This window comes from Panthera onca, chromosome C1, assembly GCF_046562875.1.
Source record: "Panthera onca isolate mPanOnc1 chromosome C1, mPanOnc1 haplotype 2, whole genome shotgun sequence".
NCBI classification, from domain to species: Eukaryota; Metazoa; Chordata; class Mammalia; order Carnivora; family Felidae; genus Panthera; species Panthera onca.
In genome coordinates this window covers 194,157,269-194,180,074 of record NC_138346.1, presented here as the reverse complement: position 1 = coordinate 194,180,074, position 22,806 = coordinate 194,157,269, and the positions used below count along the sequence as shown (strand labels likewise).

Here is a 22,806-nt window from a genome sequence, read left to right as displayed (position 1 = left end):
TTCCGAATGCAACGGAAGACATCGAAAGATTTTAAATGAGGACATGGCATCCTCAAATTTATGTTTATACCAAGGTTACCCTCTGGCTGCTGTGCATAGATTGAGTGGAAGGGGAGCAAAACTAGGAGAGAGATCAGGAGGCTACCACAGTACCCTGGCAAGAATTATGGAAACTTGGAATAGGGCATTGGCTACAAAGCCGGAAGAGAGGTGATTCAAGGTGCAATTTGGAAGTAGAAATAACAGGAGTTGATTTTGGAAGGAAGGAGATATCAAGAATGCCCTTATAGGGGTGCCCGTCTGGCTCAGTTGGTGGAACACGTGACTCCTGATCTTGGGGCTATGAGTTCAAATTCCACGTTGGATGTAGAGATTATTTAAAAATAAAATCTTAAAAAAAATTTTTTTTTTACATTTATTTATTTTTGAGACACAGAGACAGAGCGTGAAAGGGGGAGGGGCAGAGAGAGAGGGAGACACAGAATCTGAAGCAGGCTCCAGGCTCTGAGCTGTCAGCACAGAGCCCAATGCAAGGCTCCAATTCATGAATCGCGAGATCATGACCTGAGCCGAAGTCAGATGCTTAACTGAATAGGCGTCCCTAAAAATAAAATCTTAAGAAAGGGTGTGTGTGTGGGGGGGCCACCTGGGTGGCTCAGTCAGTTAAGTGTCCAACTTTTGATTTTGGCGCAGGTCATGATCCCAGGGCAGAACCTGCTTGAGATTCTCTCTCTGCCCCTCCCTAGCTCTCACACATGCCCTCTCTCTCTCAAAATAAACAAACACTAAAAAAAAAAAAAAAAAAAGAACGGCCTTATAAATTAAATAAGTCACAGACATGTAATATTCAGCATGGTGATTATAGTTAATGATATGGTATTGCATACTTCAAAGTTTCCAAGAGAGTAGATCATAGAAGTTCTTATCACAAGAAAAAAAATTTGTAACTATGTGTGGTCATAGATGTTAACTAGACTTACTATGGTGATCATTTCACAATATATACAAATATCAAATCATTATAATGTATACCTAAAACTAATATAATGTTATATGTCAATTACAACAACTAAAAAGAAAATCTTTTCAACTCAGATTTGAAGGAATGATGAAATAGAATTTTTATAACTTAATAAAAAAAAAAGAATGCCTTTTAGGTGTCTAGCCTGAGTGACTGGGTTTATGAAGTACCTTTTACTGAATGAGGAATGCTGGAGTAAGAGCAGATTTTTAGAAGGAAGGAAGATCACATTTTTCCCCCTTAAAGTAAGCTCTGGGCCCAACATGGAACTCAAACTCACAATCCCAAGATCAAAAGTTGCATACTCCATTGACTGAGCCAGCCAGGCACCCCAAGGAAGATCACATTTTTAAGATGCTTTTTAAGATCACACATTTGAGATGTTTATGAGACAATGGGCCTTTTAACGAGTTGTCTACAAACATTATGATTGTGACAACGGGAATTTCATATTTATGCTTGCAGAGTAGCACTTGGCATAATACGTTCACATATTTTCCAACTTAAGCCTCACAGTAACTCTGAGACAGGCATGAATTACTATTCTCATTTTATGCATATAAATGGAGGCTCTGAAAGGTGTGGTATTAGTATTCATTCAACCTTTACCAGGCAACACTACATTCCAGGCCATGTGTCAAGGAATGAGTAGAGGGGCATCTTGCTGGCTCAGTCGGTAGAGCATGTGCCTCTTGATCTCGGGGTTGTAAGTTCGAACTCTACGTTGGGTGTAAAAATTATTTAAAAATAAAATCTACACTAAAAAAACCCAAAAAACAAAAAAAGAATGCAAGGCAGAAGACAGAATACCATCTCAAATATGATATAATCAGATAGCATGACACTCTTCCCAGAAATACTCTCCCCTATCCTTAGGTAAACAAGTCTGAAGACAGGAAGCCCCATGAGTTATTAAACAAGTACAGAAGACAAAAACCAAAAATGTCCAGTTTGAACCATTAGAAATTCTCAAAGGGTACAGTTTATGGAGCAGTTGAGATGAGGGGATTGCACAGGGAGCTGAGCAGCTTGTCCCTATGGTGCTTTGGTGAACAGAACCTGATGCTTTATGGAAGAGGCCCTAGAATGGTTTGTGCAACTGTAGACTGAATTAGTGAGATCAAAGACCTGTTTACGCGAAGTAAATGCCATGTGTCCCTACCCCATGGTGTGGAACTAGGAGGCAAAAGGGCTGACATTGAGCATATCTATCTCACAGATACATGGGCTCTCACCCCTCCAGGTATGCCATTTCCAAGCTAGTTGAGCTGAATGCTAGCAGGAGCTATAACAGCAGGCCCTGGGGTTTCATTAGAACATAGCTGAAGCTGATGGCTCAATGTTTTGGGCACAAGCATATGGGTCAGGTTGCAACTCTCTGCTCCAATCTTGTTAGCAAGGTCAAGACTTAGCTTGCCTTAAACAACTATACTGGCATGGGAAAAAGTCACCTAGTGATTAAGACTCAACTTTTCTTTCTCCAAAGAGTGCTTTCTTTCCAGAGCCTAGAACAGAAACCATACGCTCCCTAGATTTCTTATGCACTGCTTTTCTTATCCTCAGTGGTCAATCAATTCCAACCCTCTTCATCTCTCCCCGCCAAAAAAGGATATGAGAAAGCAAGAGGGGAGAAATACCTAGCCCTCCTTCCCAGTTCTTTTGCAAGGCAAAGGCTACCTGTCTTGGACACTGTTTAAAGAGCTCAAAGGGGTGCGCTTGGGTGGCTCAGTCAGCTGAGTGGTTGAGCATCTTAACTCTTGATTTTGGCTCAGGTCATGATCCCAGAGTCGTGGGATCAAGCCCTATGTCAGGCTCTGCACTGAGCATGGAGCCTCCTTGAGATTCTCTCTCCCTCCTTCCGCCCCTCTCCCCGACTCACGTGTTCGCTCTCTCTTAAAAAAAAAAAAAAAAAAAAAAAAAGCTCAAAGGGAGGGGCATTAACTCTCGTTTTGGACCCACAGCTGCCAATCAGAGGGCTATAACAACAGGTACCATGTATGTAAAGTCTCTTTACCTGTACTGAACCCAAACCACTTTGGGAGTGAATATGATCAATTAAGCTGAGAGGTCAGGGAGGGACAACTGCCCAGCCTCTCTCTCTAGACCCAGAGGGCTTCCCTGGGAGGGAGGCAGCCTGAAAACAATGCTCGATATTACACAGGGACTGACCTAAGAATGAGCACCCAATCTGGATGGCAAACCCTGCCTTCAGGCATTGAGATTTATTGAAACACTACATACATATTAAAACATCTTTATATACATTTTCCCCATTAAAAGATTACAAATATACAAATTCTCTCAAAGTCAGCATCTTGTGTATTAGAAACAATTGTAGAAAACCTATACCCTAATTCCAGCAAATAAATTGGTGTTTCCCATTTGCCAATAAAAAAACTGGCACAATTCATCCAATTTCTCAAGTCCAGCTCCTGTCACTGAAACCACAGTATTCACATGGAACGTTTTTCCAAAGCAGCAGTGACACTCAGTTCTAAGGGGGGAAAAGATCTGCCTAAAGTTCTAAGAGCCTCATGATTGTTCAGGGAAAATTGGGAGTGGGGGGAATTACGTTCAACAATATTTTGATTATAAACTCCATAGTGGTCTTCTTTCTAAATAAGTAATGACAGATTAAATTGTCCTCTGGTCAGGGCAATGTAATAAACCCAGCTGAATGCGATAAATAATAGTTATATTTTTGTGTGTGTCACGATGAGAAGGGAGGTCCTTGAGCAACATTGTTGCACGTTGAGAATTTAGTCCCAGGAGAGAGCTCTCTGCACTCTCCATCAGATATGTAATGTGGACAGACACTGGGTGTAACCCTTTAACTTTATCCTTGTAGTCCAGAAAATTAGGGCCAAGATCTTTCTGACTGAGGACCAACTGAGTCCTTATTATAAGGGAAGCAAATGTTAATTGACAAGTTGAGGCTGCCTAGGGAAGATGCATGCAGGAAAATAGAAGGGGCAAGACAAATATAAAGGCCATCTATTAGTTCCCAGGTCCTCTAAGAAGGCTCTCTTTCACAGAGTCCAGGTCACCATGGTACACGTCTTAGGGTGTGAAGGATTCATTCTGGTGTCAACATTCACTGTTTTCTGTTTTTTTCTGTAATGACACATTTTTTCTTCTCCTTCTCCTCCTCTAACCACACCTTTCACACCTAACCTCCTCTAACCACCCCTATCAACCCAGGAGGCTGCTAGGACAAAATGTCAAATATATAATGGAGGAAGTGAGCCTTCACGCAAGTACCCATGAGTTATTGTTGTAAACACTGCAGAATTAAGATTAGTGGCTAACCCAGGAAATAATACTAGGAAAGGAAAAAGATGTCCAGAGCCATGCAGTGGAAAGAACTGGAATCTCTGTCCATAATCTTAATGCACTGATTATGAAGGAAGGGGGGCAGGGATCATCCACATGAACATCGATTCCAACCTTCAATGCCAGAAACTTCTCAAGCAGTCTCAACATAGGTGCCATCAACCCTGATGGTGTTAGCTTTCCAAGTATCTGAAGATGCTTTGCTTCAATCCTGAAGTACTATCATCTGTTTTGAGGCGCTTAGGTGAAGGGGATGTCATTAAAGATGGACCCCTTCTCCTTACCTAGAGAGCAGAGAAAGAATCAGGATCAGCTCAAGACCCTCATACAAGTACTTACCTTCAATTAGCTCTTTAGGAACTCATAGTTAAATCATGGATGTTTAGGAAAAAAGAAAGAAATATAAACTTTCCAGGAAAGTTTCAAAGCTGATTACCTACTGGGGGTAGCAGTCCTCTTGTACCTTATGGGGAGTGCAAGATTAACCCTGCAGCATAAGCCTTTAAGTCAGAAATATCTATATTTTCTATTTAAAAATAAATAAATAAATCTTGCTGTGGAGAGCCACCAAACAAGTCCTCAAATTCCCTACCTGAGGCTTAGATGATTCCTTCGCTGCCTCAGCCTTAACAGGAGAAAGTGTGTGGAAGACAAAGTTTCTTAAATTTCGGGGCGCACTGGGGTTGAGGTCAGAGAGGGCAGCCAGTTTCTGAAGCACGGCTTTGGGCTGGTTTAGCAGTGAGCCTGTCTTCAGCTGAAAAGAGAAGAGTCGTTTGGCATCAAATCCCAAGTGTCAAGGAAAGAATGAGAAGTCAGTCCTTCCCTGCCTCCCCCAGGTCTTGAGGGGACATATTCCTACCCCACTCAAGGAGAAAAGGAACAGCAAACTCCTTTGACATCTACTTTCATTTCCTGCAGCCACCTCCCTCCCCTTGACAATAGAGTATTCCCTTAGCCTGACCGGGACCTATATAAACTTGCAGATTATGACATCAGGTTAACAAAGTCCCCAACCAACCTGGTGAGCACTTTCTGGCCTGATGGCTTCAAAAGGATTTCTGAGTAAAGACTTTGGTTCTTGAATAACCACAGTGCGATTGGCTGAAAAGAAAAGACAGAGAGGCTTGTTCTGGGCAAAGCTAGGTAAATTAAACAAGCTAAGAAACCTGTAACTAAACTAAAGCTTAGGAACTCTGATTATTTTATAATGGTGACTTTAAACTATATTAAGTGGCTCCAAGAAGACAGACAACCAAGTTGGATATCGACAAATCATTAACAGTAATAAGAAAAAACAAGAGTGACAAAAGTACGGAATAGTCTTTAAAAGCCTCAGCTCTGAGGGTGCCTGGGTGGCTCAGTCAGTTAAGTGTCTGACTTTGGTTCAGGTCATGATCTCACCATTCAGGAGTTCAAGCCCCACATCAGGCTCTGTGCTGACAGCTCAGAGCCTGGAGCCTGCTTTGGATTCTGTGTCTCCCTCTCTGCCCCTCTCTTGCTCGCACTCTGTCTCTCTCTCTCTCAAAAATAAATAAACATTAAAAAAAAAAATTAATTTAAAAAAAAAAAAAAAGCCAGAATTCCTACTCTGAGCTGCCTTAGAAGATAAAACCAGCTACATATACTCACAAGTACAATGTCCACTGTCAAATAGTCTAAGATCCAAGAACACTGTCTTTCCCATCTCTGAGGTGCCTCTTTAAGACAGTATTGGACAAAGGCCCATGCCTGAGCTGCAACAGCCCCTAAAGGTTGGAGTCACTTCCAAGGCTCCAACACCAACAATCCAGGGGGCTGGACACAGAGGAGGACCAAGAGCTCACCATTTTTCTGTAGTGCTTTGGCTGTAACTTTCTTGGCTAGCATCATAAACTGACTGTCTTCTCCAATTTCTTCTTCTTCAGCTGCAATTTTCCCCTGCTGTGCCTGAAAATAAAAATCAGACAACATTAAAAGAAGTCTACCACTTCCAGAAATATTTAGCATAGCCTGGACCTGAGATATCATTTGTTTTCCTTTTTGCAACCTTTGTTGATTTAGACAAAAAACTGATATTGGACAAACAAACATGAATTGAACTGCCCATGGTAATCTTCTCAAAGCATAAAAGAAAATTCAAGTATTAAAAGGGACAGCAATAAGTTAGTTGCCCAAGATTTCAAAACTATCCTGACAAGCGAGGTGAGTGGGTCTTTTCCTCCTTATAGAGTCAGAATAGGCGACTTTCCTGCAGACTTCCTACCTGGTCTCGAAGCCACTGCTCTCTTTCAATTCTTTCCTTCCTCCAATGGGCTTCTGTCTCATCAAGCTGCTCTTCAATCTGATCATCATCAGAGTCTCTGTGGAACAAGTCCATCTGGGAAGCATCATCTAAAGCAAACAGTTAAGGCTATCAGCATTCTGCAATCCCCATAGGATAAGGTGCCAGACAGACACAAATGAACTCATCATTTACCATATACCAATACAAGCTCGTCCCATTCACTAATAGAAAGTAAGTTCTAGCCAGGTCCTCCACAATAGACTGCTACAGTTTTGATTTCCACTCACAGTCTTAAACTGGACAAACATGTACATTGTACCATTTATTTCTAACAGCAACATCCAAGATACCTATGTTTTTCCATCGGAATTTCCTCATTCGTCCAGGACCATCACTGTGCAGATCCCCATCAGCAAGGTACCTCTCCTGGTATAAACGTAGCTGTCGCTTATCATCATCCAACATCGTTTTCCTGCAGGAAAAATATGGTGTACAAAACCAGGACCACTCTGGCTGATCGTAGGGCCTGACTTAAGAAACACCCCATTACTCAGAAGGACCTGTTGGGATACTGACATGTGTATTTTCTTGATTTGATTCTGCAGCTCCTCATCAGAAGGAAGTACTTCATCAATTTCTTCCTGTTCATATTCATCAATATCTTCCCCATCATACTCATCTTCACTTCCCACATCACTCCCTGACACTTCTGCCTCGTCCTCCAGGTATTTCTTCAATCTCCTAGAGAATAATTTTAAAGATTAGAAAATGCAATAATGAGGGGCGCCTGGGTGGTTCAGTCAGTTTAGCATCCAACTTCTGCTCAGGTCATGATCTCACGGTTTGTGAGTTCGAGCCCCACGTCAGGCTCTGTGCTGACAGCTCAGAGCCTGGAACCTGCTTCATATTCTGTGTTTCCCTCTCTCTCTGCCCCTCCCCTGCTCATACTCTGTCTCTCCCTCTCAAAAAAATAAACATTAAAAAAATTTAAGAAAATGCAACAATGAATACATACACAGATTATGGATGTAATGAGAAAAGCAGAACACAGAGCCACTTCTAATAATAATAAGCTTAAATTTATAATAATACATTTTGATAATACTTAAAGTCTATCATTTAATATATACTGTGTGCCAATAACTGTGCTTTACAAGCATCATAGCGTTATCTCAGGAGGGAGTACTTTTATTTCCTTTAATTTGCAGTTGAATGAATTGAGATTCAGAGAGTAAATAAATTACCCAAAGTCACATAGCGAGGAGGCAGCAGAGCCTGGATTCAATCAGGTTCTTTAAAGCCAGAACTCCCAATCTCCTCTATACATTTGAAACATAACTGCTGGAAAGTTTGGATCATTCTGTTCTGTATTTAAGCTCACCAGTGTTAGGAGACAGTCTAGAGATGGTATGGAATAGAAAGGTAATAGACTGGGATCTCTTACAGCTACCACATCTGGACCCCCGAGTTAGAGACATGACTGAGGCTCAGAGTTACTGGTAAGCAAAGCCACTACTAGTAAGTTTTTGTGACTTCAGTTCCCATTGAGAACAAATCTGCTTTCACTTTGGGTTCAAAGTACTGCCATCTACAGTCATGAGTGTCAGAAGTTTGATGGCTTTCTGAAGGTTAATTTTTTTTAAGTTTATTTTTATTTATTTTAAGAGCAATAGAGAGCAAGCAGGAGAGGGGCAGAGAGAGAGAGAGAGGTAGAGAGAGAGAGAGAGGTAGAGAGAGAGAGAGAGAGAGAGAGAGGGAGAATCCCAAGCAGGCTCCACGCTGTCAGCACAGAGCCTGATGCAGGGCTCAAACTCTCGAACTATGAGATCATGACCCAGGCCAAAGTCAAGAGTCGGACACTTAACTGACTGAACCACCCAAGCGCCCTGAAGGCTGATTTTTATTAAAGACTTATGTTATTTTTTTTTAAGCTGAATTTCTCTAAATCCTAGGCTTCTAGGGAATTCCTTCAAGGGCTACCAGACACTAAGTTCCCCAACCTTCCCATCTACCCACTTTGAGCTGTTCAACTTTTAGCTGTCTTTCTAAGATTTCATTTGAACAAAGGACTCTACAGTTAAATAAGGTTTAAGAACAACCACCTTAGGGGCACCTGGGTGGCTCAGTCAGTTAAGTGTCCACCCTCAGCTCAGGTCATGATCTTCCGGTTCATGAGTTCAAGCCCCACATTGGGCTCGAGCCTGCTTCCTATTCTGTGTCTCCTTCTCTCTCTGCCCCTCCCCCGCTTACACTCTGTCTCTCTCTTTCTCTCTCTCTCTCTCTCAAAAATAATAAACATAAAAAAATTTAGGGGTGCCTGGGTGGCTCAGTCAGTTAAGCATCTGACTAACCTTTGGCTCAGGTCACGATCTCGTGGTTCGTGAGTTCAAGTCCCGTGTCAGACTCTGTGAACAGCTCAGAGCCTGGAGCCTGCTTCGAATTCTGTGTCTCCCTCTCTTTTTGCTCCTCCCCCACTCACACTCTGCCTCTCTCTCTCTCAAAAATAAACATTAAAAAAAAAAAAAAGAACCACTGCTGTAGAAAAATCTATAGATGACCCAAAGCTGTATGAGATAGTTAACTTGACAGGTGAGAAATTAGAACCCCAAACTGACCTTAATAGAATGGAATGATGGGCTAGAAACAATAATTAAATCTAGTAGGGATCAATATGATATCCTGTATGTGAATTCCAAAAGTCATCCACATACAATATAATACTGATTACCTATTAAAATGGTCTTTATAAAACTTTTAACATCATGGGAAAATGCTTATGTATATCCTAAGTGGGGAAAAAAGATGAAAAATTATACATAAAAAAATTGCACAGATATCAACTATATGAAAATATATGCATAAAAATGGCTACAAAGCAATAACTACCATCAACACTTTCATTAAATATTCTGGATGGTGAACACAGATGACTTTTTATTTATATCTTTTTGTATTCTTTTAAATAAAATAAATGGTTTACTTTCATGATCAGAACAGCAAAACATTAAAAAAAATAAACAGGGAACCCATTTACCCAAGACTAGAATGAGGAAAACCTGAAATGACAGTAATTCAGAGGAAAAAAAAGACCCAGGAATTTTAGCTGTCTACTAGATCCTCAGGATCTACCGTGACTCAGCTCTTATAATCCCTGGTTACTTTACAAGCAGTATGCATCCAGAACAAGGGATGTGGTGGTAGCACTACATACAGCAGTAGTCACACCACACCTGAGGATAAAGAGAATACCCAGTACATGAGGAGTCTAGAAGCAATGTCATGTGAGAAATAGCAGTAGGAACTAGAGATATTTAGTATAGAAATCACTAAGGAGAACGTAACCATCTCTGAATACTCAAGTGATATTACATGAATGGGTTTTATTTAATCTGTGTTAATGCCTAAAAGCAATACAACCAAGCAAACATAGGTAAAACAGTGGCAAGCTACAATTTAACTGTTAGAACTTTCTCTAGCAATGGAAGGAATGGACAGAACACCTACATTTGCCTTTTCAACTTCTCAGACTGTTTTAGCTCTTCATCATCATCTTCATGGTCTTCCAGTGCCAGATGTTCATTATCAGAGTTACTGCATTCATCCTGAAAAATCATAGAGTATCACACACAAAGTTAAACAGAATAAAACGTGTCCTCAACTAAAACAGGATTTATAAATTTCTGCCCAAATGTCTCATTCTAGGAAACTGCTTCTGCTAACATGACAAACAGAATTCTCAAGAACTCAGACTAGAAAAAAAAACATACAGCAGCAATACATGGAGTTCAGTTATGATTACTTTGTACCCTTCAAACTCACCTCATCGCTATCAAACTCATTATCATTTGGGACAAGCCGAAAGTCTCCAAATTCTTCCTCTTCCCCTTCTTCTTCTTCTTCCCTAAAATGCAAATCAAGAAATTAATAAATAAGATGTTGGAACCAAACAATAAGAAGTCAGCCAACTTAGGAACTGAAAATATTTTATTAGCACCAACAATCTCTTTAAGAAATAGGAAATAAGATACTTTGCCAAATTTAATTGTAATAAAACATACAACATAATCCCATTGTTGTCCAACCAACATCCAAAACTCCTTTCATCTTTCAAAACTGAAACTCTATGCCCTTTAATCAACAATTCTCCACTCTTCCCTCCCCTCACCAATTGGCATCCAACCCTTCTACTTTCTGCCTCTATGAATTTGACAACTCTAAGTACCTCATGTAAGTGGAATCCTACGATATTTGTATTTTGGGGACTGGCTTATTTCAATTACCATAATATCCTCAGGATTCAACCATGTTGTCCCATGTATCAGAATTTCCTTCCTTTTTAAGGTTGAATAATATTCCTGTGTGTGTCCACCACATTTTGTTTATCCATTTGGGATATCTCCATTTTTTTACTATGATGAATAATGCTACTGTGAACATGGGTGTACAAACACTTGAGACCCGATTTTCACTTCTTTTGTGAATATACTTGGAATTGCTGGATCATATTCTATTTTTAGTTGAGGAAATGCCATTCTGATTTCCATAACAGCTTCAACATTTTATATTCCTACCAGCAGTGGGTAAGGGCTCCAATATCTCCATATCCTCACAAATACTTCTTATTTTCTGGTTGGTGTTTTTTTTTTAATAGTAGCCATCTAACGCATGTGAGGTAGTATCTTATTGTTTTGATTTGCATTTCCCTAAATATCAGCGTTGAACACTTTCATGTGCTTATTCTTGTCTTTTTTTTTTTTTTTTTTTTTTTTTTAAAGAGAAATGTTTTGTTTAATGGTAAAGCTTAGCACACTTTTAGCACCAGGCAGCGCCTGAAGTCAAAGCAGCAGGGACAGGTAGGTGACCCCCATGGACCCTCACATGGCGAAGAGGATGAGGAAAGTGACTATCAGACAGAAGAACCCCATGCCCTCAGACACACCAAAGCCCAGAATGGCATAGAAGAGCTGCTGCTTCAGAGATGGGTTCCTGGCATAGCCAATGATCAAACTGCCAAATGCCGTTCTGGTGCCAGCCCCTGAGCCAGCCACACTAACTGTGGCAGCCCCAGCGCCAATAAACTTGGCTACTGTGTCAATGTCCCAGGAAACAACATTGGTCTGGAACTCCCACTGGGCAACCTGGAGTGGGGAGCTGCTGTAGGATGACTGTGTAGATGGGATCACTGGCCTGCTCAAGGAGAAGGCAGACATAGGCCTGATTAGACCCGTTACAACAGCAGATCAGAGCTGGAAGAATAGGCAGCACCCGGTGGTCTACACTGTCTGCCTCCCAGCTTTACCTTTAGGTTTCTATGCTTGCCTTTTTTAACCCTGTTCTCCACCAACTAAATGAAAGCACTGTAATTTCCTTACTTTGTAAACAAGACTCAAACACACTGCAAGACTCTCGGACAGGATATGAAGCTCCTAAGATGACTCATTACTGTGGACCCCAGGATTTTACCAGACGACTGGGCCTTCTGAAGTTCCCTCCAATCACTGAGACTCACCTGTCTGTGGGGAAAGAGCCTGAGCAAAGAGCAAGGGCTTCTTCCATGGGATCACCCAAACTGTTCTCCTTTTCTTGCTTATTTAACTCTGATGGAGCCAGAGTAGAGGCATCTATATCACAACAATGAAAAAGATTTGTCACCAAGAAATAACAGCTTTATCCTCTTTCCCCAGCCATCTAAAGACATGCCAGCTCAATACAGTTATAAGGTAAGCTTGCCAAAAAGAGCTCACCATCCATTCATTCAACAAATCCTTATTTAGTACTTACTATGTGCCAGGCACCAGGGATACAGTAGTGAACAAAACAAAACTCCCAGCTCCCACATAGCTAACATTCTAGCATTGGGGAAAAAGGAGCATACAGGTGGAAACAAGTAAGCATTTGTATGAAATTTACTACACACCAACACTGTTCAAAGCTTTGCATACATATTAGCTATAAATGAGAAATCACATGGCAAAAGCTAGAGCAGTCTTTTTTTAATTTTAAGTTTATTTATTTATTTTGAGAGAGAGAGAGAGAGAGAGAGAGAGAATGCACACATGCAAGCAGGGGAAGGGCAGAGAAAGAGGGAGAGACAGAGAATCCCAAGCAGGCTGCAACCTGTCAGCACAAAGCCAGACCTCACGAACCGTGAGATCATGACTTGAGCCAAAATCAAGAGTTGGACACTCAACCAAATGAACCACCCAGGTGTACCAAAAGCTAAAGCAGTCTTAAGTTGACATTTTACCACCTTAAGAAAGTAAGGGCTCTAAATATCAGGAAGCTAAGAATTCAACCCGCACGTAAGAATCCATCATAGCCCTGTTTTCTGTGAACTCTTCACCCAAGAGTAACAGGCTTCTTTTCAAGGACACTGACTTAAGATATTTGGCTATGGAGAGCCTGATACTCTCTGTTGGATATTTACCCTGAGAAGTGAATTTTCCTGAACAAAGATTCAGAAGTTCCTCCAGGTTCTCTTTCTTGTCGCTCTTCCTGGACAGAGTTTTTTCAGCTTGAGATGTGAACTTTCCAGTGCACAGATCCAATAGTTCGTCCATGTTAGCATCCATGGCATTCTCATCCATACTGGCCAATGGCAATCGAGGCTTCAGAGATTGGTACTGATTCCTGTGGTTTCTAACATTTAAGAACCTACAAGCACAATGAAGAATATAAGAAATTCCCTAGGGAAAAAACAAAGTAGTGTGTGAAAAATTTTGATGTTTCTAAAACTGAACTTAGAAGCTGAATCCCAAACCAGAAGACAGAGGATTCAAACTGAAGCCTTAGGATAATCTAAAATGGGAGGGAGTTTAATTAAAGAATAAATGATATTCGAAAGGTAAGGGTAAAGGATAATTTTTGGCTTCAGACAGTGCCAGAATAGAACTTGGTGTTATGTCCATGTAACGTGCCATGGGTGTCTCCATTCTCAATTCCACACAACAAGCCTACACGCAGCAGAATGGATACAGGAAGATTTGATGCCCTTACAGGAGCTGTGCATTTCAAGTAAAGCAGAGATCGAAGGATCAGAATGGTAGCTAGGACTATTTACATTTTATTTTCTGGAGAGATTTTCTTCAGACTTGCAGAATGTAATACTAATGGTCTGTACACCTTCTCTTTCTCAGAAGAGAAAGCACAGATGGAGTGACAGAAGCTTACTTTATTTTTAAACAAAATTAAGCAGTACCCAGCACCATCCCACCCACAGAAACATAAAACTACCTACCCATCTGCATCCAACAGTTGGCTCTGAGTGTCATCTTCTAAACAGAACTGGAAGTCTCCTGCTCCCAGGAAAAGTGTCTTAGGCTCTGGGGAGGCGTTATACAGATCCTGGGAATCCTCTATGGGAAGTGAAGGCTCAGACAGCTTTCCTGAACTCTGGCACCAAAACAAAACCAAACAAAAACAAAACATTTTATAATTGTCATTCACTGTCATGACAACAACAGAAGTTGCTATTTGCAGTATTTCATCTACTCTAAGGCAATTGCAGTTGAGGAGGACAATGCATAGCCAAGGGAAGCATAAAGAAAAATACCTTCAAGAATGTAAGAACATTGGATGAGGATTGTTTTTAATACACAAAGGGGGTGGATTCTTTAAATTGAACATACATAATGTAGTGGGAGTTGGTTGGCTTGGACACACTTTATTTAGCAGTGTGGGAAGCAAAAGGGGGAGGAGATTAGAAAACCATCACCATCTTACCTTAGAAGCTGAGCTGACCAGACTGGTTCGAAATAGCCCAGGGGAAGGAGATCTGAATCCTCCTGCTGTGGGGAGAAAACTGGTCCCACGGCCTGTTTGTCTGTTGCAAGGCTGATAGGACGGAATTGTGGAGCCAATCAGCTCAAAGCTGCTATTGTGGCTGCTCTCCTTTGTTAGCAATGAGCATGAATCATCTTCATCTAAAGAAAGAGAAATCATTTTTAAGTACATGATTCCAGAAATAAGGTGGATTTGTTTAGGAAGAAGAATTGAGAATGTAAAGCTATCAGGTAACATCCATAGGCAAATCTCTCAAGTTCTATGTTCTAAAACATGAAGTTAAAGGTAAATTATAGTACTGAGATAGCATTATACAATCAAGATTTACCACTCTGAGCTAAGTGACCCCTGAAAGTTCCCATCTTTGTCTCACCCTGCCTAATGCCTATAATCACTCTTTCCATTATCCAATCATGTATACATCTTCTGTTCATCTACATATGATTGAAATGTTTCATGGTTCACTCATTCAACACACACTACTAAGGACCTAGTATGTGTCCATGGTCAATAACAAAGAAACTGAATGTAAGTTTTCCAAAACAGAATCAAGAAAATTGTTCTAATTCATAAGTTCCTTTCATCGCCACAAGTAAGAGTGAAGTCCACTAGAGCTCAAAAAAATGGAATCTTAATGGAATTGTCCTTAAGTATCAAAGCTAGAGGAGATAAGAAAAGTCAAGTTCGGCACAAGAGTCACTACTTACCCAGTTTGCTAGGCCTTTTGCCTGAGATTTCATCTGTTTCTGATTTTTCTTCACTAGGAAAGTAACTACAAAATAAGAAGGTAAATTGTTTATCTGCTTCTGCTTCTAACAAGAGGGGCAAACCCAAGGGAATCTTATCTTTCCCTAAAGAGAATTACTTACCCCATCTTGGAAGAGTTGTCCTTAAATAGAAGTAAGGTAGAATCAGATGACAGAGGTTTGGGGACAGAGAGAAGGCCAACTGACTTGCCAATTTCACTACTGCCATCACTGTTTTCTTTATCCATTTCTTTCTCATCTTTGGTTTCTATTTCTTCACTACTGAGAAGGAATTCTGCAACCTTCATCAATCATGCCACCCAAAACCAAAGTAAAAAAATTTAAAAGCAAATATGTTGTTAGCATCATGCATGGCTGCTTGGTTATAGGTCACATCGTAAATCTGAAAAGGTAAACCCAAAGGAGACTTGGTCTGACCATCATCATTAACATAACTTTCCCTGACACTTCTAGAGCTCTTTTGTACTTTTTTACATTTTACCCTCCCCAAAGTGCTACAAGACTGAAAAAAGACCGAATTATCATTTTACTGAGGCAATGAGAGGTTAAATAACTAGCCTGAGAATGCAGGACAACTAGTGGCCTTAAACCAAACCTAGAGTATGACATGCTACGTGGTTCAGCCATTGCTTTCCTCTTCTTTATCCAGGGGTAAATATGAACCAACTCTTTCAAATGACTGCAGAGTTCAAACAAGGGGGGGTCTTCCTTTTTTCTACCAAAAACTTCATCATCATCTACCCTAGGCAGAAGACAATAGTATAGAACAACGGCAAGAGCCCTTTTATAAATTTCCTCCTCAACCGAGAAAGAAATTAACTCAGGAAGGTCTCAGCCTGCCTGAGAATTTATTCCAGACCTCAACCTGACCAAGGTTGAGACTGCTTTTCATTCTGAATAGAGAAAACTTAAATAAACATCAAAGATAAAGACATCTATTAATACAAAGCCATTTCTATTTTAGCCTTCTATTTCAGTGAGTAGACCAAAAGGTAGAAGCTAAGGCTAGGCCTCTGGGAACTGCAGGTATCTAGAGGTGCTAACAGAACTGAATGCAAAGACTTCGGTACCTGTGAGTTACTTACACCATCTCTGCCCCTAAAATCTCTTATACAATTGGATGTGCTTACCTTACTTTACCTTACTCTTATTCAAATCTGATTTTCTCTTTCCCTTATCCATCCTAAACAAATAACAAAATGAAATAATTGTCAGAAACCTCCTGATTGCCTTCTTCTTCCTCCTCTTCTTCCTCTAGATCTCCTTCTTCCTCCTCTTCTCCATCTTCCTCAGACTCATCTGTCATTTCTTCCTCCTCTTCCTCTTCTTCAAATCCATCTTCATTATCTAACTTAAATAATGCTTGGCGCTTTCGGCGCTCCTCAAGCCTACGGAGTTTCATTGCTTCCTGCAGCTTAGCTTTCAGCACCTGAAGCTTTTCACCTGAACAGAAACAGGAAAAAATGCTTTAGACATAACGACCAACTACCTCCTGCAGTAATGGAAGTGTGCACTTCAGACAACCCCAGGAGTGTTCCAGTTACATCCCAAAAGGAAAATCCGAGACCTTATTACTCGAGGGTGTTACCTTAACAAATAAGGATTATTATGAACTAAAGGGAACTTTTCATAGTTATATTCTACACTCTGAGATAATATACTACACAGAGATTATAAAAGTTATTAAAGAGGACAAAAATGGGGTGCAAGAGTAGGACTCTGAAAGTCTCTGGCCCAGAAGCCATGAAGGACAACCTTGATAAATATACCTATATTAAAGAAAAAAAGAAGGGGCACCTGGGTGGCTCAGTCGGTTAAGCATCTGGCTTTGACTTTGTCTCAGGTCATGATCTCACGGTTCATGAGTTCAAGCCCTGCATCAGGCTGTCTGCTGTAAGCACAGAGCCTGCTTCTGATCTCTGTCTCCCTCTTTCTCTGCCCCTCCCTGCTTTCACGCTCTCTCTCTCAAAAATAAATAAACATTAAAAAAATTTTTTTAAAGAAAAAAAGAAACAACTCAAAAGTAAAATGGGCAAAGAATATGACCTGGTAGTTCACAGAAAAATTGAACATACATGGTTAGTGAACAAATTAAAAGTAACACTTAACCTCATTTCTTTTTTCCTTTCTTAAAGGTTTCATTTTTAGGTACTCTCTACACCCAACGTGCAGCTTAAACTCACAACCTCAAGATCAAGAGTCACGTGCTCCACTGACTGAGCCAGCCAGATGCTCCTAGTCTCATTTCTAATTAAAGAGATATAAATCAGGGTGCCTGGGTGGCTCAGTCGGTTAGGCATCTGACTCCAGCTCAGGTTATAATCTCACGGTCTGTGGGTTTGAGCCCCTCGTCGGGCTCTGCTGACAGCTCGGAGCCTGGAGCCTGCTTCAGATTCTGTGTCTCCCTCTCTCTGACCCTCCCCTGTTCATGCTCTGTCTCTCTCTGTCTCAAAAATAAACATCAAAAAAAAAAAAAAAAAAAGAGAGATATAAATCAAAGTAAGAGGTAACATTTTTGACATATTAACTGGAGGAAACAAGAACTCATATATTGTGATTCAGAGTATAAATTGGTGCAACTATTTTGAAGAACAGGATGATATATATCAAAATTTGACTCAATGATTCCACTATAAGGAATTCTGCATCCAAATAAACCAACATATATCTGATACTACGGTGCAACATTGTATGAAATAACAACAACTGGAATATACAAGCTGTCTATTAACAGGAGTATGGTTAAACGAATCATGTTACAGTCTCACAAAGGAATATTATGCAGCTGTTAAAAAACTCAAAAGCAATATAATGTGTATCCGAACTCTGAAGTTAGGAGGTCTGGATTAGGCTACTGGTTCTACTACTTATGAGCTGTGCAAACCTGAGTAAGTTGTCTAAATTCTTTGTATATCAGTTTTCTCCTATATAAAATAAGAATACTAATGTTATTCACAGTAAAGCACCTAGAGCAATGCCTAGCAGAAAGTAAGTATCCAATGTCTGTCTGTCTGTCTGTCTCTCTCTCATGCCCACACCCACAATGGTGTACACATATGAATTTTCTTCCAAGGACACACAAGAAATTAACAGTTGCCTTTAGGAAGACTAATTTTTCATTTCATACTTTTTCCTCAGTGTCTCCATTTTCTATGTGATATATTATTTATACTTTTATTTTAATGTTTAGTTTTGAGAGAGAGAGGGACAGCATGAGGGGGAGAGGGGCAGAGAGAGAGGGAGACAGAAGATCTGAAGTGCACTCTGCCCTGACAGCAGAGAGCCCGATGTGGGGCTCATACACAAGAACCATGAGATGATGACCTGAGTCAAACTCAGATGCTTAACCGACTGAGCCACCCAGGCGCCCCTGTCACTTGTACTTTCAAAGTACAACAGACATCTGGGAACAACAGACATTGTTAAAACAAAAAGGCAGATTACAAAGCAGAATGTACAATATGATTGCATTAGTTTGTTTAAAAAAAATGTTTTTAAGGTTTATTTTTGAGAGAGAGAGAGAGACAGAGCACAAGTCAGGGAGGGCAGAGACAGAGAGAGACAGACAGACAGACAGACAGAATCTGAAGTGGGCTCCAGGCTCTGAGCTGTTAGCACAAGCCCAATGTGGGGTTTAAACTCACAAAGCACAAGATCATGACCTGAGCCGAAGTCAGAAGCTTAACCGACTGAGCCACCCAGGTGCCCGTTTGTTTTTAAAAACATATATATACACCTATGCAAAGAGATTAAAAGGATACACAATATAATTATAGAAGGTGTCTCTGATAGAGGATCACAGAAGTTTTTTTTTTATTCTATATATTTTCTACAACAGACATTTACTGTTTTTTAATAAGACAAAAACTATTGGAAATAGTCATCTTATCACCTCCCACATCTAAGCAATGCTACATGTGAGTCATGCCAGAGGTACTGCTATCCAATCTTCAAACTGCCCAAGGAAAAAGATTCTAGAACTTTTCACTATAGGGTCTTCGGTAGCCATAAAGACCTGCCAGTGTACAAAGCATAAAGCACGCAAACGAAAACATGCACTCAAATACCTGGTTTTGTGTGGCTTGCTCCATCCAGCTTCTCAGCTGCCAAAGTCACAGGTACCACATCTGCCTTTAGCTCTTCCTTTCCATCAGTGCCCACGCCTTTCACTATGATGTTCACATTCATCTTCTGACCAGCCCTGGGTTTCACTGCTGGATTAGCATGCTTCCAGAAACGCTGTTTCAAGGCTTCCAGTTCTAGATCCAAACACCAAACAGTATGTCAGTGTGCCATGCTTGAACTCTTTCCTTTAAGATTCCAGTTAAGAATAGAACTACTCTACGACCCAGCAATTGTACTACTAGTTATTTATCCAAAGGATACAAAACTGCTGATTCAAAGGGGCACATGCACCCCAATGTTCATAGCAGTGTTATCAACAATAGCCAAATTATGGAAAATGCCCAAATGTCCATCGACTGATGAATGGATAAAGATATGGTGTGTATATGGGTGTATTTTCATGTATACACAATGTACACACACACACACAATGTATACATACATATACACACACAGTGGAATATTACTTGGCAATCAAAAAGAATGAAATCTTGCTATTTGCAACAACATGGATGGAACTAGAATGTATTATGCTAAGCAATAGAAGTCAGGCAGAGAAAGACAAATATCATGATTTCACTCATATGTGGAATTGAAGAAACACAACAGATGAACATAGGGGAAGGGAAGGAAAAATAAGATAAAAACAGGGAGGCAAACCATAAGAGACTCTTAAATACAGAGAACAAACTGAAGATTGCTAGAGAGGAGGTAAAGGGGGGGGGATGGGCTAAATAGGTGATGGGCATTAAGGAGGGCACTTATTGGGATAAGCACTGGGTGTCATATGTAAGTGATGAATCACTGGGTTCCACTCCTGAAACCGTACTACACCGTATGTTAACTAACTTGAATTTAAATAAATAAATTTAAAATTAAAAAAAAAAAAAAGATTCCAGTTAATAATCAGTTTTTAAGATCAACAAAGTTGGAGGGAGAAGAAAAATGCCCCAAAACACCAAAAACTCCTTTGCTACTAACACCTATATCCAATTCACGTAGCTTAACCCAAACTAATGAAATGTTGCAATTATTCTACCTCGATATACTTCAAAAATCATTTTAGGGTAGACATTTACAACTGAAGTTTCTAAATGTGTGCAATTCTTAAAAAAAAAAAAAAAAAAAGTATTATGCTGGTGGAACAAACACCATAATTACCAATCATTCAATGGCTTAATTTTTCATAGGTTTCAGCCTCTTTTTAAAAATTTTCCTATTTTGAACATTTCACTATTTAATAGTAATCTTACTAAATATGAGCAAGGTCAATTTAAAAAGGGGGAAAAAAAATGGCAATCAATCCAGTCAGTGATGTAACTCATGTTGGTGAAACTGTTATACTAGTATAACCAGAAAGGAAATTCCACTTACAGGTGGCCTCTGAACCACACACCCAACTTGCATACAAAGGGGAATATACATATACCAGGAGCGGTAAGTTCAGTGGTCAAACGGCAACAGGAGCTCTATCCCCTCTTCTCCAATGCTATATAGTTCAAAATTTCCTTCTCCTTTCTCCCTCAGCTAGCTGCTACTGGGCACCATCACGCCTCTGTTTGCATCACACCACAGTGAGCTCTGTTTTAAGAGAGAGACAGTAATAAAGAGAAAAGATTCCTTCGGGGTTGAGGGATGCCTTCTCTTCCATAAAATGTCCAGGACACTCCAAGTTTGGTTCTTTTTCTTAAAAAATGCCCTCAAATCATATTGTAGTAGTTTTGTGGTTAGCAAAACTAGTTGTGGTTTTTCCTGCCCTAGAAGGGGATAGGACTGGAAGGAAGCCTTTCCATTCTGAGTCCCTAACGTTTTTTTTTTTTATTTTTTTTAATGTGTATTTTATTTTTGAGATAGAGAGACAGAGCATGAGCAGGGGAGGGGCAGAGAGAGAGGGAGACACAGAATCTGAAGCAGGCTCCAGGCTCTGAGCTGTCAGCACAGAGCCAGACGCGGGGCTCAAACTCAAGAACCACGAGATCATGACCTGAGCCGAAGTTGGATGCTTAACTGACTGAGCCACCCAGGCACCCCTCTCTAACTTTATTAGTAGCAAAAAATCCAACACCAAAGGACAGTATGTTTATATCACAAACAAAAGTGCAAGGAGAGAAGATGTAGGTATGTATCCTCTTTTATAGCAGTTCAGTAAGGCTGGAAGCAATGGGTAGTGGCAGTGGAAAGGGAACAGAAATAGGCAAGTCATTATTGGCACCAAAAGAATAAAAGAAATGGATGTGGAAGAAGATTTACTTGGGACCTAAAATGATAGTGAGGCAGAGGGGTTGCCTTCATTCTTATGGAGAAAGCCAGGCCCTAAAAGCTCTTCATCCCCAATGCACCACAGCACCTACTTTTGCCTTTTACTATATTGCTACTTCTTGCCTTTTACTATATTGCTCAACCATCTCCCTCCTCATCCTAGGATCTCTGTTCAGGCTCCTCTCCGTCCAACAGTCTTTGGCTAGCTCCTTTCATGTCCTCTCTAAGTGAAAAGTCTCTGCTCCAGCTCAGTGTCCATCAGCAGCCTGAATCTAAAACTGTTCTCATTCCCATTGTTCTTTGTCCAGAAAGTAGAGGAATTGAGGACAGAGACTTTCCCTACACTATTGCAGGAAACAGAAGTAATATATTTCTGGTACCCCGGAGTTTGGATCTATATGCATTTTTCTCATGGAAACCTTACTCCATGTGATATTAAGGAAATTAAGGTCTTTCTACTGCTTTTACTCTTAACCCCTTCCAATGTGTCCACCATACTAGCTGCTAGATTGTCCCAAAAATGAATATCTGATTGGGTCATTTCTTTTGCTAAAAATTTTTCAGTGGTCCTCTACTAACAAAAGGCAAAAGTCCAAGCTCTTAGCATGGCCTAAAAGCCTTGCATGATCTGGCCTCACTAGTTACCCATTCCCAAAATCCTTGCAATCTTCACCCTACCTCATCAGGATACCTTGTGTTTTCTCTTGCCTCTGTTGGGTCTTTTGTGGGTCTGTTCCCTCCACCAAGCAAGCCATTTCTCTACCTTGGTATCTCCTATTCAGCTTTCAAGAGTCAGCTCAGGTATCAGGTCCTTTCAGAAGCCTCCCTGACTCCCCACGAGGTACTCCAAGTGAGGTACCCTTTCTCTAGGCTCAGGGTATACACAGTCGTGTAATGGCCTGTTTGCCTGTCTTTCACTCCTATTAGACTCTAATTTCCTTGACAGCAGGGACTATGTCTTGTATACACAGCATCTAACACCATGCTAAATGAAAGTTTATTACACAAATAAATAAAAGTTGATCCTAACTTCATACATATTATGGAACTGACTGGTCTGGAAACCCAACTTTCATGTCAAATACTATTTCTGAAGGAAAACATATTCTGAGTTAAAAACAAATGCCTACTATGTGCCAGGCACTGTGCTAGTTCCCTATATAAGCCAAGTGTAATATTGGAACAATTACCCGGCCTCTCCAAGCCTCCATCTCTTCATTGCAAAGTAATACCTGCAGCCATGAGAATTAAGAACA

The 22,806-nt window shown here is 40.4% G+C and overlaps 1 protein-coding gene and 1 pseudogene across 1 annotated transcript in view; both read right to left on the bottom strand.

Moving 5' to 3' along the window:
* Positions 1 to 3,208: 3,208 nt before the first annotated feature.
* CLSPN (claspin) overlaps positions 3,209 to 22,806 on the bottom strand; it is a 32,045-nt gene continuing 12,447 nt past the window's right edge. Inside the window, exons 9-25 of the mRNA XM_060623344.3 lie at positions 19,234 to 19,425; positions 16,386 to 16,609; positions 15,269 to 15,447; positions 15,107 to 15,171; positions 14,340 to 14,539; positions 13,855 to 14,009; positions 13,045 to 13,271; positions 12,127 to 12,238; positions 10,437 to 10,518; positions 10,122 to 10,219; positions 7,194 to 7,358; positions 6,968 to 7,089; positions 6,597 to 6,724; positions 6,178 to 6,280; positions 5,373 to 5,455; positions 4,947 to 5,108; positions 3,209 to 4,638 (exon numbers count right to left, since the gene is read on the bottom strand). Coding sequence (XP_060479327.2) covers positions 4,528 to 4,638; positions 4,947 to 5,108; positions 5,373 to 5,455; positions 6,178 to 6,280; positions 6,597 to 6,724; positions 6,968 to 7,089; positions 7,194 to 7,358; positions 10,122 to 10,219; positions 10,437 to 10,518; positions 12,127 to 12,238; positions 13,045 to 13,271; positions 13,855 to 14,009; positions 14,340 to 14,539; positions 15,107 to 15,171; positions 15,269 to 15,447; positions 16,386 to 16,609; positions 19,234 to 19,425 — 2,408 coding nt within the window. The 3' untranslated portion in view covers positions 3,209 to 4,527. The remainder of the gene's footprint in view (positions 4,639 to 4,946; positions 5,109 to 5,372; positions 5,456 to 6,177; positions 6,281 to 6,596; positions 6,725 to 6,967; positions 7,090 to 7,193; positions 7,359 to 10,121; positions 10,220 to 10,436; positions 10,519 to 12,126; positions 12,239 to 13,044; positions 13,272 to 13,854; positions 14,010 to 14,339; positions 14,540 to 15,106; positions 15,172 to 15,268; positions 15,448 to 16,385; positions 16,610 to 19,233; positions 19,426 to 22,806) is intronic.
* Positions 11,405 to 12,057, bottom strand: LOC132671902 (ATP synthase F(0) complex subunit C1, mitochondrial-like; annotated as a pseudogene).